At 36.3% G+C, this 15,490-nt stretch overlaps 1 protein-coding gene across 1 annotated transcript in view; it reads right to left on the bottom strand.

Moving 5' to 3' along the window:
- The window catches only part of si:ch211-203d1.3 (protein phosphatase Slingshot homolog 3), a 30,381-nt gene that overhangs the window by 11,180 nt on the left and 3,711 nt on the right, over nucleotides 1-15,490 (bottom strand). The window contains exons 2-11 of the mRNA XM_049483912.1: nucleotides 14,870-15,015; nucleotides 10,711-10,748; nucleotides 9,658-9,832; nucleotides 9,395-9,510; nucleotides 4,308-4,376; nucleotides 3,410-3,475; nucleotides 2,903-3,176; nucleotides 1,586-1,714; nucleotides 1,406-1,452; nucleotides 1,147-1,293 (exon numbers count right to left, since the gene is read on the bottom strand). Of these exons, the coding sequence (XP_049339869.1) occupies nucleotides 1,147-1,293; nucleotides 1,406-1,452; nucleotides 1,586-1,714; nucleotides 2,903-3,176; nucleotides 3,410-3,475; nucleotides 4,308-4,376; nucleotides 9,395-9,510; nucleotides 9,658-9,832; nucleotides 10,711-10,748; nucleotides 14,870-14,917 (1,109 nt within the window). The 5' untranslated portion in view covers nucleotides 14,918-15,015. The remainder of the gene's footprint in view (nucleotides 1-1,146; nucleotides 1,294-1,405; nucleotides 1,453-1,585; nucleotides 1,715-2,902; nucleotides 3,177-3,409; nucleotides 3,476-4,307; nucleotides 4,377-9,394; nucleotides 9,511-9,657; nucleotides 9,833-10,710; nucleotides 10,749-14,869; nucleotides 15,016-15,490) is intronic.

Raw genomic sequence — 15,490 nt, 5'->3', positions numbered from 1 at the left:
TTTCCATAACAAAAATAAAGAACAGTGGGGAAATGTGTCTAATTAAAACCTCAGTTAGGATTTTATTGACTTAATTACTTGTATTTATTTATGCTCTAAAGTCAGCTAGTGATCTACATGGGCTACGCATTAGAGGTGTGCCAAAAAATCGATTCACATAAGAATCTTGATTCTCATTTACTACGATTCAGAATCGATTTAAAATGTCCCAAAATCGATTCTGAGGGGCGGGTTTTAGACTGATTTTGGGCTGGGTATTTTTGTTGGACCTGGCAACCCTGGGGATAGGGCTTGTCCCTTCAAACGGAGATCTTCCAGACACACACAGAGCGTAGGTGTTTGAGAATCACCGGTAAGATGGCAGAACAAGCACTATATTACCTTAGATTAACGTGTAGTTTCAATGTTTTATGGCAGAATGCTTCATAACAAGCATAAAAAAGATCGCTAGTAGTTAGTTTCAGTAACTGTTAGCTAGCTAACTAGCTAACTTTCCAGTTCCACCTTAAATAACGCTACAGGTGGCAGCGGGCTGCAGCATTTAAGGCGGAACGGAAAAATAACAATAAGCTAATCAGAGCTAATTTCAGCTCCTCATCACAGAGGAATTAAGGAATGGACAATATGAATTAATTTCTCCACCTCCTGCCCCCTTTCTGAAGAAATACAACGACCTTAAAGTTAACTAGTTAATCAGCAGCTGCTCCTGAACTTTAGCGCTTCACTGCTATCATCACATCAGCCCAGCAGCGTCACCTACACACCACCGCTAGTAGCCTGGTAATAAAGCAGTGTTATTTATTATTTATTTATTGTTCATTAACGTCATTGTGATATCCCAGTGATTTCTCTGTCACTGAGGACCCACATTCCTGCACATTTTATTGTTTTTGTAACACATTACTTGCTCCAGGACCAGTGTATATTATGGAGGGTTTTTTTTCAATAAGATTCATAAGCCAGAAGCAGAAATTTTTATAATTCAAATCGTTTTGAATCAAAAATCGATTTTGAATCGAATCGTGGCCCCCAAAATCGGAATCGAATCGAATCGTGAGATAGTAAACGATTCCCACCCCTACTACGCATATATTGGGGGTCTCTGCTAGAATGGAATGAAGCAGAATAAAGCAGTGTGTGCTTTACCGTGCTTCATTGATGAACATGTACGTGTTGTTCCAGTGTGAGAGAAGATCTGTAGCCTCTATATCATAAACTCTGATGTTCATGTAGGTGAAGGATTCTGGGAAGAAGTTGTCGATCTCCATTGTGACATTTAGGATATAGCCCACACTATAAATAAGGAAAAAAACATGAACACAGTCAGTGTTTTAACTCAAGGATCCAATATAAACTAAAATATTCAGTTTCCTATCCAGTAATCAGACAGTTTCATTTAGCCTACTTGTTTTTCTGAAGCTCCTCGAAGTTAGCTGCGTTCCACTCAGAACCCTAATAAACAAGACAAACTGCATTAGCAGAGGGAATAGCAAAGTGGAGAGCATACAGTCAAGTCCTTGGCTGACAATATACATCTCTGTTCATCTCTACGTAAAAATCAACCCTATGTATGCAATATACTTACCAGGTAAAGATAGTCTAATATTTTGGATGGTTTGTCCATCTGTGCCATGGTGACCATCATTTCATTGTCTATGTACTCCTTGTAGTTCTTCATATCCAGGCCTATCCTGGACTCCAGCGAAGATCGGACCTATAAACATGCATGCATGCATGCAAACACACACACACACAAACACACATTAATCACAGTTAATAAATTAATTAAACAACATTAACACATTAATTTCCATCCCTTCATATCTAGCCAGCACAGGGACATTATTCTGATATCAAAAACTGGAAAATAGTTAGCAGTAGGGGTGTGCAATATCATATCCTATGCAATAATATCGCCAACATTTTTGAATATCGTGAACAATATCAGACCCTGAAATATCGTGCCATATCGCCCACCTACAATTTTTTTTACTGTTTTTAGCAAAAGAAAAATTCACACTGTTCTCATTTCCCATTAAATATATTTACTAGAGACAGATTATATAATTTATTTTACTTTAATCCTGGATATATGGAGATATTTGGAGGGCATTAATATTATTATTAGTATCATGACATTCTGGATCATTGACTTCTATTACAAATCTGATAAAAATATATATATATACAAAAATTATATAATATTATATGCAATAATAAAATTTCATTTTAATTTTCTAGCAGTAGTGTATTCTTGAAATATATATATATATATATATATATATATATATATATATATTTTTATTATTCAGTGTTTTGTCTTATCGCCAAAAGTATCGTTATCGCGAAAATACCATGAAATATCGTGATAATATTTTCGGGCCATATCGCCCAGCCCTAGTTAGCAGTTAGCCATTACAACTAATGCACTCTTTTAGGCTTCATAATAAAAGTCCCAGGGCAGAAAATATGAAAAATGAAAAAATGTTTACAAAAATGTCTGTATTGACTAAATACAGTCATTTTACATACATACTTAATATATACATACATACATATTAAATTTTTGGACCATTTTATTTTATTTAATTTGGAGTAAACTTTTTATATATATATAGTATATATATATATATATATATAGTATATATAGTATTTACAGCATCTCTTATTGCCTGCTGTTCATTACAAGGAGCTTTAATCTACGCCAGTTATTTATTAAATTACTCCTCAGCTTAAATTGAACTAAGTTGTACAGTTTAAAACTACTCTGATGATGAATGTGATCAGTTAGTTTTTTTTTTATTACCTGACCACAATACAATTGATAACTAATTAGGAAAACCATAAACATGTGCCTCTTCTCTTATCGACTGTTTATGAGGTTAAAATTCTAACTTCTCACCTGTTTGGAGGTGATGTTCTCCAGGTCTTCAGTCCTCATGATGTCCCTGAGCTGAGCTTTAATCTCTCTCTCCACCGCCTCTCTCTCGGTCGAGCTGCCTTTGCTGGCCTTGCGTACGGACTCCAGACCGGTCATCACCATCCACTCGTTCAGGCAGTGCTGGTCCGACTCCACGTGCTGCCGGTAGTGCTGAGCCCAGTCCAGCCCACAGCCCGGGATAACGTTCCCTCGCACCGCCCGCTCACAGCACCCATGCAGAGCCTGCAGCACAGACCTTACAACAATAATAATAAGCACAGAAATAAAAACAATAAACATAATGACAAATTCTCAATCAGAGTGTATACCTGTAAATATCCACATAACATTAGAATAAACTTAAAAAAATACCCAAAACATAGTTTTATAGGACAACTATCAGAATGACTGCAACGGAGTCATATACTGACTACAGATTAAGTTTAGATATATAGTGTACATTAAAGTGTGTCTGCTTTATAAACTCACCACATCGTCTGTATAGATACGGGTTTAAATATTCTTGTGACTTCAGCAGATGTTACACTGAAACCCCTGAAAGACAGACAGTTAGACAGACAGACAGACGTAAAGCGAAAGAAAGAGGAAATTAGAGTTTACAAGAAATGTGAACTATTAATTCACATTCCGTACTTCACAAAGTACCCTTTTTAGCTTGTAGAAAAACCTTAAGATCACATGCATCATTACAAGCATGTAAACAACAACCTGTGTGTTGTAACTGCATAGTTTGTTCTTGTAAATATTGATATGAACACTATTTGCAGGATTTAAACCGCTGCTTTGCACTACTATTACAATACAACAATGCTCATATTTTTTACTTTTATCTGTACAATAATAGCCTACAGTAATATATTAAATTCTATATTTTCTCTGGTTCCTATGTATATTAGTATTTAGTACTTTTTATTTTTAGTATTTTACTTTTTATTTAAATAGAAGTATACTTTTTAGTTACTGAATATGCACACTGATTTTGTCTTGCTGCTGTAGCAAGTCAATTTCCCCCTTGGGGGATCAATAAAGTCTTATCTTATCTTATCTTATCTTATCTTAACACTTTACATTTAATACACTAATAATAGAATAATGATTCTACATAGTTCAAATGAAAGAGTGCAGCCTTCTAGCAAAACAAATAAAAAGTCTTTTAGAGTAGAAGTATGCATAGCATAAGCCCCTTCCCTTCCCCAATGTCTTTAGTTTGATTGGCTGCACCCTAATGCTTTGCTAACAGGGGTTTCCCTGAAAGATGCACAAAGTGGTGCATTACAACTAATAGATACTAGTCAAGAGATACTAAAAAATATTAATTTCAAAATACTTTATGAAAGGTATTGTGTGAAATAATGCATATTCTTACCCGTCACCATCCAAATACACCTGCGTATCGCTCCATATTGGCAAGACCAGGCCAATAGTGCAATGATCACTTGGAGAGAGAAAGAGACAGAATAAGAATTAAAATTTATTTTTTTAATAATTTAAACACAAAAAGTGACATTAATTCATAAATAAGTTTTAAGTATTTACTTATCATAACTGTATTTCTAATTTGATTTTGAATTTGATGAGATTTGGGACGCATGTAAACCAGAAGAGGTTGTGAGTTGGTGATCAGACAGTGAGGATCTAATCTGGAGTTAATATATCGTACAGATCAAACGAGCTTGTTTTATAGTGCTGATTTTCTCACTTATGACCACACTGTACAGGAAGTAATACACAGCAACTTACATAGCAACCACACCACTCACACACACACACACACAAACACACACTAAGCAGAAACAAGGCTAATCTAAGACCAGTTGGAGAGTAACAGTAGAAGCCTGCAGAGCTGATTACAGCTGATATACTGTAACTGTACTGATTAATATTTCAGCATTTAACTGCTTATATTTTTAAACTGTAAACAATTAGTCCTACAATAAATACTACCATCCACAGTTAACAATACTGTCAGTGCTTTTGCTATTAAGTTCTAAAACTATAACAACTAAAATAGTTCTGTATATAAACTTTCACGCAACCATCAACATCAACCAGCCATTAATATAGCATTAAATATATGACTGCCAACAACTGACTGACATCATCCCTTCTAGACAGTTAGCTTAGTGTACCTTAGCTAACTACCTGGTTAACAAATTAGTGCTCCTTCTGTCAGTAGATATAAAACTTTTATACGTAGCATTATGAAATTCTAGGTTTTAATGTGTGCTTTACAGGAACTCTCAGTGTTAAACGCTGCACTTAGCTGTGACAAATAAAAAGGAATACGGTCACCCATTTTAATTAAAAGCAGATGTGCTATTTGTGAGTTCTCTATTGGTGGAATATGTCCTAACTTGTAAGCGGTATAGCTAAGCTAACAAAATATCCATACAAGAAACTGGTTAAAAAAAGGGATATGCTATTTATTCTGTGGATTTGTGTTGCCTTTTTAGTAAGCACAGATTGTATAATGCTTCAGAGAAAACAGAATTATTATGAAAAACACATGAAAAGATTTAAAACTGTAGGTGTTCGAATGGACAGAGCTGCTAAGCAGCACATAGTGATTAGTAAACAGTCAAAAAGGCTAACACTTATCTTCCTAAGAGCTGGTTAGTGCCAACCACATAAATCTGAAGCTTTTTGACTAGATAGAATGATAATTTAAGATACCCACAAACACAATTTTTTTGAGGTATCTGTGCTTTTCTTCTTAAGTAGCATGGTCTAATTTTAGCCATCTTCTACCACTGACATTCATGTGGAATGGAAAAGCCAGAAATGTGCTACCAAATATGGTAGACACACTTTTTTCTTTAGCTAGTACACTGCCTGGGCAAAAAAAAAAAAAAAAAGTCGCCACCTGGATTTAATAAAGCAAATGATCTACCAAACTACCATTCCAGCAATCAAAGACCCAACAGGATTGATCACTCAGAACCCTGATGAAATCAACAGCACATTCCGAAATTACTTCACAAATCTATACTATATTCATCAGACCATGACCCAAAATTAGAAGATATCAACACCTTTTTGGAAAATATAAAACTACCCAAACTAACAGAAGAACAAAAATATACTCTAGATGAACCAATCTCATTAGAAGAAACCCATAAAGCACTAAACCAAATACCTAACAATAAAGCCCCAGGTCCGGACGGTTTCCCAGCTGAATTCTACAAACATTTTTGGCCAATACTATCTCCACTCTTTGGAAGAGTGTTAAAAGAGACCAAACATAAAATGAAACTGCCCACTGGTATGAATACGGCTTCAATTTCCCTTCACCTCAAACCTAACAAAGACCCCACCATTCCATCTAGTTACAGACCTCTATCCCTTATCAACACAGACATTAAAATTATAAGCAAAACATTAGCAAATAGACTAGAAACAGTTATTCCATATCTAATCCACCCCGATCAAACAGGTTTTGTTAAAGGCAGACACTCCTCCACCAATATGCGTAGACTAATTAACATAATACAGTATGCTACTGAACAAAAGTCACAAACAGCAATAATAACCCTAGATGCGGAAAAGGCTTTTGGGTTTCAGGGATTCATTTATACAATGGATTAAGATCTTATACACATCACCTATGGCCACTATAACCACCAATGGTATAATCTCACAAGGTTTCACTCTCCACAGGGGTACTAGACAAGGATGCCCCCTCTCTCCCCATTTATTTGCCATATTCATTGAACCAATACGACAAAATATGATTATAAAAGGAATTCAGACATCACATCCCCAACATAAAATCAGCTTATATGCAGATGATATTCTACTTTTCCTGCAAAACCCGTCAACCTCAATAAAAGAAATAATTAAAACCATCGATCAATATTCCAAAATCTCAGATTACTCCATTAATTGGTCTAAATCCACTATCCTACCATTAAATACAAACATATATAACACCCCAATTCAGACACACCCTATCCCACTGAACACCGACTTTATCACATATCTGGGCATAAAAGTGTCCCCCCAGCTGTCAGAGTTACCCAACCTTAATTACCCCCCCCTTCTCAAAACAGTACGTGACTATCTCCAACGCTGGACAAACCTTCCCATTTCCCTTATAGGCAGAATAGCAGTAGTCAAAATGACGATATTACCCAAAGTCAATTATCTATTTTCTATGCTTCCTGTCGAACCTCCCATTAAATGGCTAACATCCTTAGACGCAGCTATCTCTAAATTCTATTGGAAAAATAAACCACCTAGAATTAAACTTACCACACTCCAAAATTCCAAAACCCAGGGAGGTTTAGAAGCTCCAAATTTCTACAACTATTTCCTCGCAACGCAATTACAATATATATTAAAATGGATAAGCCCTTCCCAGACTGACAGTACATGGATAGACGTAGAACAAACCCTAAGCAAAAATATTAACATAGCAGACTTACCATTCATCACTCATACACTCAAAAAGCATGCCTGCTTCAACATTTTAACAATAGCAACAACTTTGACAGCTTGGTGGAAATTTCACAAAATCACAAACTCCACTCTCTCACTAAGCACCAACTCACCCATATGGAATAAAACTGATCTTATGATTAAAGAAACATTCCACTTCACTACCTGGAGCGATAAAGGAATCACCCATCTTAAACATATATTCCACAACAACACCATGGTATCTCTCCCATATCTCACCCAGAATTTTGGCATTGGAAGCAATCATTTCCTCGAATTTCACCAGTTAACATCACTGCTGAGCTCCAAAATCAAATAGACTGAAAACAAATTAAAATTACCATCTGCAATAATCGACATTATTAACATATCCTCTCCAAAAAAACGCTTGTCTAAAATTTATAAATCAATACCAAAACCAGACCCAAAAATAACACTCCCACCTAAACAATGGGAAGAAGATTTATCCATCACCCCCGATTCTGATTTCTGGATACAGATATGTAAAAATAACCTTCACATAATCACAACGGCAAATCTACAGCTTATACAATATAAAGTTCTCCACAGAACATACTACACCGGACAAAAGATGTTTAAAATGGGTTTTACTGATTCTGAAAATTGCTCACACTGCACCCAAAACACCACAGATGACTACATCCACGCCATGTGGCACTGCACACCCGTACAAAACTTTTGGCAAGAAATTATCAGAATATTAACTGCATCCTTGAATACCACTATCCCTCTATCCCCAGAATTATGTTTACTAGGAGACACAACAGCAATCATCAGCACAACAAAATCAACCACGACTGCTTTACTTACAGCTCTAACCATCGCCAAGAAAACTATCCTCATGAACTGGAAGTCAAAAAACAACATCACTATTAACCAATGGAAAAATGTATTAATTGATCATATATCCATGGAAAAAATTACTGCTTTCATCAAAAATAAAATCCCTGAATACAATTCAATCTGAACATCCATTACCTTCCTCCAACAGTAATCAACCCACAAAATCAACCAATCCACCATGAAAACAGCTTAACTGAGATCCAATACCCAACTCAACACTACTGTCTTCCCAACAAACACATACACACACACACACACCTACACACACACACCTACAAAAATACATAACAAAGCAACACTTTTTTTTCCCCATCAATATTTATTTTTGATGGTCCCACTAATTACTGAATCATTCTCTACCAACATTTAAGCTTATTCTCTATTTCCACCCATCTCTGTTTGATTTTTTTCTTTTTCCTATTTTGTATTATTATTATTTTTCTTTTCTCTTTTTTCCCCATTCTCATTACCTTCCTCTTTATAATTTGTTCCCTACCCTTCCTCAACCAATAAACAATAAAAATAAAGTCTTAAATAGTCCTCCGAAAAGGGGGGAGTGGTGGCGGGCAAAAAAAAAAAAAAGCAAATGATCTGGGGTTGCTGCAGTTGGTCAGGTTTAGGTTCAGCAACAGTATGTGCTGAAAGAATGAGGTCAGCTGACTACCTGAATATACTGAATATAGACCAGGTTATTCCATCAATGGATTTTTTTATTCCCTGATGGCACGATTCAGTTTGGAATTGTGAAAGAGTGGTTCAGGGAGAATGAGATCATCATTTTCACACATGGATTGTTCACCACAGAGTCCAGACCTTTAATCTCATTGTGAATCTTTGAGATGTTCTGGAGAAGGATTTGCACAGCGGTCAAACTCTACCATCATTAATGCAAGTCCTGGTGAAAAATTAAGGCAAAATAAATCTTGTGACATTGCAAAAGTTTATCAAAACAATGCTAAAGTGAATGCGTGTTGCAATTTTTGGCCAGGCAGTGTATTTTTAATTAAATGTCTGCAATGACTGAAACCCTATCGTAACCCCTGTATCATTGTATGGATAAAATCACCAGAGTGATTCCAATACACAGCTCTAATGCCCCAACACCCTAACTACTGCTGCTAGATTAGAAATAATATTTTAAAAAAGTCTGACCTGTTGTTGTGGGGGAAATCCATACCCAGTAGTAGACTCTCCTGTCTCCGGCTGGATGTCGCTACTATAAGCAAATACCTCAACCGGACTGGACTTATAGTCTCTAACCGCACGGCCTGGAGGACACACAGAGCGGTTTATTCACACTCAATGATCAGTGAATTATATAAACCCCGCCCCTCAAAACACAACTTATCTGACTGGAAGCGGAGCTATGTGTATACTGTAGGTATTGCAATCAGGTATGTACATCAGTTACTCACCAGTTTGACTGAGTCCTCCGGCCGCAGCAACGAAATCATGGCCCGTAAATGACAATGCTGTGTGTCTGAGGCTCCGCCCCTAAAGTCGGGGCTGGGACATAGAGGGGGTGTGATTTCATGATGATCTCCTTCCTCTAACAGAAGCACCGCCCCTTTAACCAGCGCAAAGCTTTCTCTGAAGGGGGATACGCAGGCAGAAATGGTCAGATATTAGTTGAGTAATTAAATACAGGATCATTGTACCATATAATCACCAATAACTTATGGAAGAAATAGAAGAGTCTACAGGGCAGTTACCCTGACATAGTCCAAAGTGCACAGAATTTATATATATATATATATATAAATAATAGCAACTCAGACAATACGGTATGAAAGAACTTGAGCCAACCAGAAAATCAAAATCAAAATATAAAGTAAAAATGTCACACACAGGCTTCCAATGCAATGGACATTAAAATAGCAATTCAGTATTTAAGTTAATTGAATTTAATGTTTATATAGATTTTATATAAGTATATTATTAATATTATTAGTATAAAATATGTTTTTACTTTACATCATTATTGGACATAATTTAGATCTGAAAGGGTTAATTACTATAAATTAAGCAATATTTTTGGGGGAGATTTTTGATAATATACAATACAATGATAATTATACAATATTCTACATTTTTATAGCTTTACTTTGGCTTCTGGCTTGCTAATAAGATTTATAGATGGAATATTATAAATATTACTGTACAATTTGCTAATAAAATATAATTTTATGTTATTATATGTATATCTTATAACCCAGCAGCTCACAACTTGAACGGTAATCCACAATTTATGGAGACTGTGTTAATGAGAGTTAAAGCAGTAGCTTCACTGGGGTAGATGTGTTGCGGATTGAGATGTGTTACTGGTGGCCAGGCAGTGGTGAGAAAAGCTTATCGAAAGTTAAATGAAGTGAAAACGACCTGCACATCTCAGCTGAACGGACTAAACTAAAACAGCATAATGTGATATGCACACATATTAAAAGCACAGATAAATCATGACTGCTCACCTCTTCTGAAGTCTCCCTCTTCTTGGAATGCTTTCATCCTTTAAGGGAAAATGAGAAAGAAAGAGAAAATCTGTTAACGAGAATTGACATTTCTTGCTTGCACTTTAAGTCAGCATTAAAGGATACACTTTACACATGCCTTTCTGGACAAGATGGGGAATACAGAAGCGCCACTGAAAGTGAGAGAAGCATGTGGATGAGGCAGTAGAGAAATATTACAGGATTTTTTTTTTTTTTGACACTAATATAAATATAATAGTGTGTTTCAGGTTTCAGACGAGCATTGTCCTGTTCATGTCGCCAGAGTTCCGTAATGGAGTTGGCAGCATTCTGTGCCCGGGGTACACTATTCTACTATTCTTTTTTTGGCTATGTTCACACAGCAGGCAAAGTAGCCTTAATCTGATTTGCTTACCAAATCAAACCAAAGTTTATTTTATGCTGTTTACACTATTATTAAATGTGTTTATCCACAGATTTGAGATTGGAGAAATTCATGTTCCTAAACTGATGCTCATATGCTATAGAGCAGTGGTTCCCAACCTTTTTCTTCAGGGACCCATATTTTTACCATTGTAAGCTTTGGTGACCCAACATACACCCGCCCCCCCCACCCCCAATGTAAAGGATGTAAGTGTATAATTGGGGTGGGGGGGGGATTAGAAATGACAAATAAAAACTGACATTTACTATAGATGAATAAAATAAACACGTAAAAAAGGAAAAATTGATACATAAAACATAAGGAATTTTTATCTTATGAAGAAAAAAATAATTAGATCAATAAAATAATACAACTATTTAAAATGAATAAAAAATAATTAAAAAAAAAAAAAAAAAAAAGAATAATATCAGTTTCAGTTTCAGTTTCAAATCAGTAAAACAGCTCACCAAAACCTCAACCTGTCCAAATATTGGACAATAATTGATTAACTTTACAGGCCCTCGCTCATTTTCATTTATTTATCTAAACTTTTTACATTCTTATATTATTATATTCAGCCTCGCGCTGAATTCAGCTCCGGAGAGAGCGCCTGCGCGCGCGCCAGAGAGAGAGACAGAGAGAGCGCAGCGCAGCGCGGCGAATTTTGCTTACCCTAGACTATATATAGTATTAAAATTAAACCCCTTAAAATCAAGAGGGCTTCGCGACCCATCGTGGATCTTTGGAGACCCATAGGTTGGGTCGCGACCCATAGGTTGGGAACCACTGCTATAGAGCAGCGCTGCACATGAAGTTTCAGTTTCATCTTCTCCAGCATCACATGAGCTAACAAGCAGTTCCAGTGTCTGCAGCTGGGCTTTTCACAAAGAATGTGTTACAGCTCAGTGTGAAAGGGTACACTGTATTTGGCCACTTCTTTAGTTTGGGTCTTTCATGTCTTTAAACTTCATTTGTAAGCTTAAAACTGACCTTTGATGACAATGATGCAGGGCATTTTGGTAATTTTATGTTTCTTCAGTTTCTTTAAAAACTGAGTGATTGCAATACAATTCTTGTAATATAGTTACTCCCACTTTCCTTCTCGTTGACTGAAAAGTCACATGAATATTGATCTGGCTGATCAGACGGAGTTGCAGACTGAATCGTTTTTCAATACTACATATAAAAGTGGTCAAATCAGCATTGAACATATCAGATTCAGTGTGGTTTTGACATTCACACTGACACATAAATAACTGTATTACATCACACCAAAAATATTGTATTTGGGATACTTTTATCTGCCATATAAACACAGAACATAGCCTTTGAAGCTGCTATTTTAGGGTAAAAGTGACACTGTTGCTTTAAGTCACACTGAAAAGATCAGAAAGCAGAACTTGGAGAGTCAAGAGTTTGTAATGAGTATGTGCTAAACTTGCTGTAGTTGAAAGAGAGAGAAAGAGAGAAAGAGAGAGAGAGGTTATGGTTGAGTGGTATTCTGAGCGTAAGCTAGCCTGAGGGTTGAGTAATAGGGCAGGCTCAGGCAGAGCTTCCTCAGCTTCTCTGTTTCTGTAACTCACTGTAAGATCGGTTTGTTTTGAGTTGACTGGTCAGATCACAGAGATTAGATTTTAAAGACTGAAGTAGAACACTGCGCTGTGCTTCTGCTCTACACTAATACACCATAGCATCTTCAATAACTCACATTACTTTACTCTAAAAGAAGAAATGTGTTCCACAAAAAGCATTTTTTCTCTGATAAATGGCACTTCTGGTGTTCTAAACTTCAAAAATCCACAGCCCTGCACACTTTTTACTCACCTGAAAATGTGCATTTTTATGAGTGTGGGCTCTATATTGCACCAAAAAGGGTATATACTGTGTATAACACTAGTGGAGCCCTTGCTAAAATTTTAGAAATTCTTTAAAGCCGTTGTTAAACATTTGCTTTGCTCTTGTCTGAATTAGTTAACAAGTTTAAGTTTATCTTCTTAATGTGATCTATATCTTACATTGGTCAGTACCTTGCTAAACTGATGCTTGTGTGCTTAAGAGCAGCACTTCATGTAAAGTTTCGTTTTTATTTTAACCAGAACCAAAGGATCTGTCAAGGAGTTCCAGTGGCAATAGCTGAACCCACTTTTCCTTTAAACCTGAAATATGGACATTCTAACTTAATTTAAAACATCATTAAATTAAAACATCCCAAATATTTGAGGTCAGTTACCTCATTTCCAAATTAGTAACCCCTCCCTCACTGCTGCTGTTAATTTCCCCTTCCCTTCTAGATGTAAAAGCAGAGCTGCGCAATACAGTGAAAATATAATATAACTCTATTTAAAGATATTTTCATGATGCACAATTCTTATTGCCAAAAAAAATCTTCACTGAGTTCTATACAAGTAGTAAACATAAAAAAAGTTAAGAAAAAATTAAATTAACAGGAATGACACCAATTGCAAGATCACAATGTTGCAATAAATTGTGCCATTCCTACATTTTAGCACTTCAAAGATCATCATTCAGCAACATGTAAAATCTAGAACTGAAACTACATACAAAATAAGCTAAACTCAGATAATGCACTCTCAAGACTAACTGAAAACAAATGGATTTATTTTAAATATAAGAAAATGTTTGAAAATAAAACTTTTAAATGGATTCCCCTATGACAGACCAATGTACCACCTTCTTATCCAGTTAAGCTTGAGAGGCTTTAAAGGGTAAAAACTAATACGAAAGACAAACAGAAAGACAAACAGACAGAAATTTGTTCTCAGTGCTGACAGACAGTGTGATGAGAGTCTAAGGAAGTCTGTCTGAAAGGAGATAGCAGAGAGAGTGTGGGTGAGAGAGAGAGAAAGAGAGAGAAGGCGCACGAGAGAGAGGGTGAGAGAGACAGAGGGCGAGAGAGAGAAAATGAAGGAGAAAAAGAAACTGGAGATAGTAACTTTACCTGTTACGCAACTGACATGTCAAGACAGAAAGAGAGAGAGAAAGAGAGAGAGAGAGAGAGAGAGAGAGAGCAGGAGTAGAGACATGCCAAAACCTCTCAACATTACACACAGTAAAATCAGCAAACACAGACAACACAACAACACGATACAGTTTCATCATCTGCCAAAAATGAATAAGTAAAAAGGTTTAAATCGGATTACAAATCAGAGCCTGATTAAAACTAATAATAAACTATTTATTGACTGGGTTCCTCCATTCAGAACAACATGCACTGCCTTCAAACCTCCAAAAAACAGAGCATAACAGAACGTATGGACTGGATTTGTCTGCTATGAGAACTCCTACACTCTCTGTGTGGAGAGAAGTCGAGCGGAGGACGGGTATAAATAGAGGTTTTGGAGGAGAGTGGCATCACCTGATGTTTTGGTTAAGTGGATGCATACCCAAGAGAACTGCCACATAATTACATTCAATAAAGTGTGAAAAAGATGCATAACAGAAAAAGAATTCAGAGAACGAAGAGAGAGGAAGGCAAGAGAGAAAAATGCAAAGTTTTCTTCTGATTACCTCAAGAACAGGTTTATATGACCGAGCAGCTACAACAAAGGCTTATATCACCAAACCCAATGCAGGTCAGCAAATACTTTTGGCAATATAGTATATGCAACAACACAGAATGATGATGGGTGTGTATGGGTGAAATCAGGTCGGAAGTAACTTCGGCGACATGCATGTTATATATTTAAGAAAATTATTTAAATATTACAAACTCACTGTTGGTGTGCACACAGAGGGAGATCTATGCAGGGTCAGCAGAGCCATCCCACGGCCGTCCTCCTGCCCGAATCCCAGCGGGTTTCTCAGAAATCTCACAGAGGCGCTGTTCAGCGTTGGTTAGGCTTATGAAGAAATTCAGATTCCTGTTAGAAACAAGGTAAAACACAGCGGTTACTGCAGGAGGCCATGGCAAAACATTACGCAACACAGTAACGCTGCTGGCAGAGCAGCAGGTGCAGTAACAGGACATGATTAATGTTTGGATTAGTTAGACTACTGTACAGACCGGTCCAACCACTTCAGCCTATCTACAACCCAGTGCCAGTTTTATTTGCAGCAGTGGTCACTACCATTACATTTTCACTGAAGATATAACTTTCCAACAACCTGCCTGTAGGGACTACAGATGAAAATTTGCTTTTTAGCCAACTCTGGCACATTTACATTGATGTTGAAACTGAAATGTTGATCAATGTGCATTGTCACTGTTGAATAAATAAATAAATAAATAAATAAATAAATAAATAAATAAATAAATAAATGTATGTCAAACTAAACTTTTTTTTTAGCTAAGTTTAGTTAAGTATTCCTACTTCCTAGTGACTATGTTAATGGCCA

Source organism: Astyanax mexicanus, chromosome 10, assembly GCF_023375975.1.
Source record: "Astyanax mexicanus isolate ESR-SI-001 chromosome 10, AstMex3_surface, whole genome shotgun sequence".
Taxonomy (NCBI): Eukaryota; Metazoa; Chordata; class Actinopteri; order Characiformes; family Acestrorhamphidae; genus Astyanax; species Astyanax mexicanus.
Note: the sequence above shows the minus strand (reverse complement) of the source record. Positions and strands in the feature narration are given on the sequence as shown.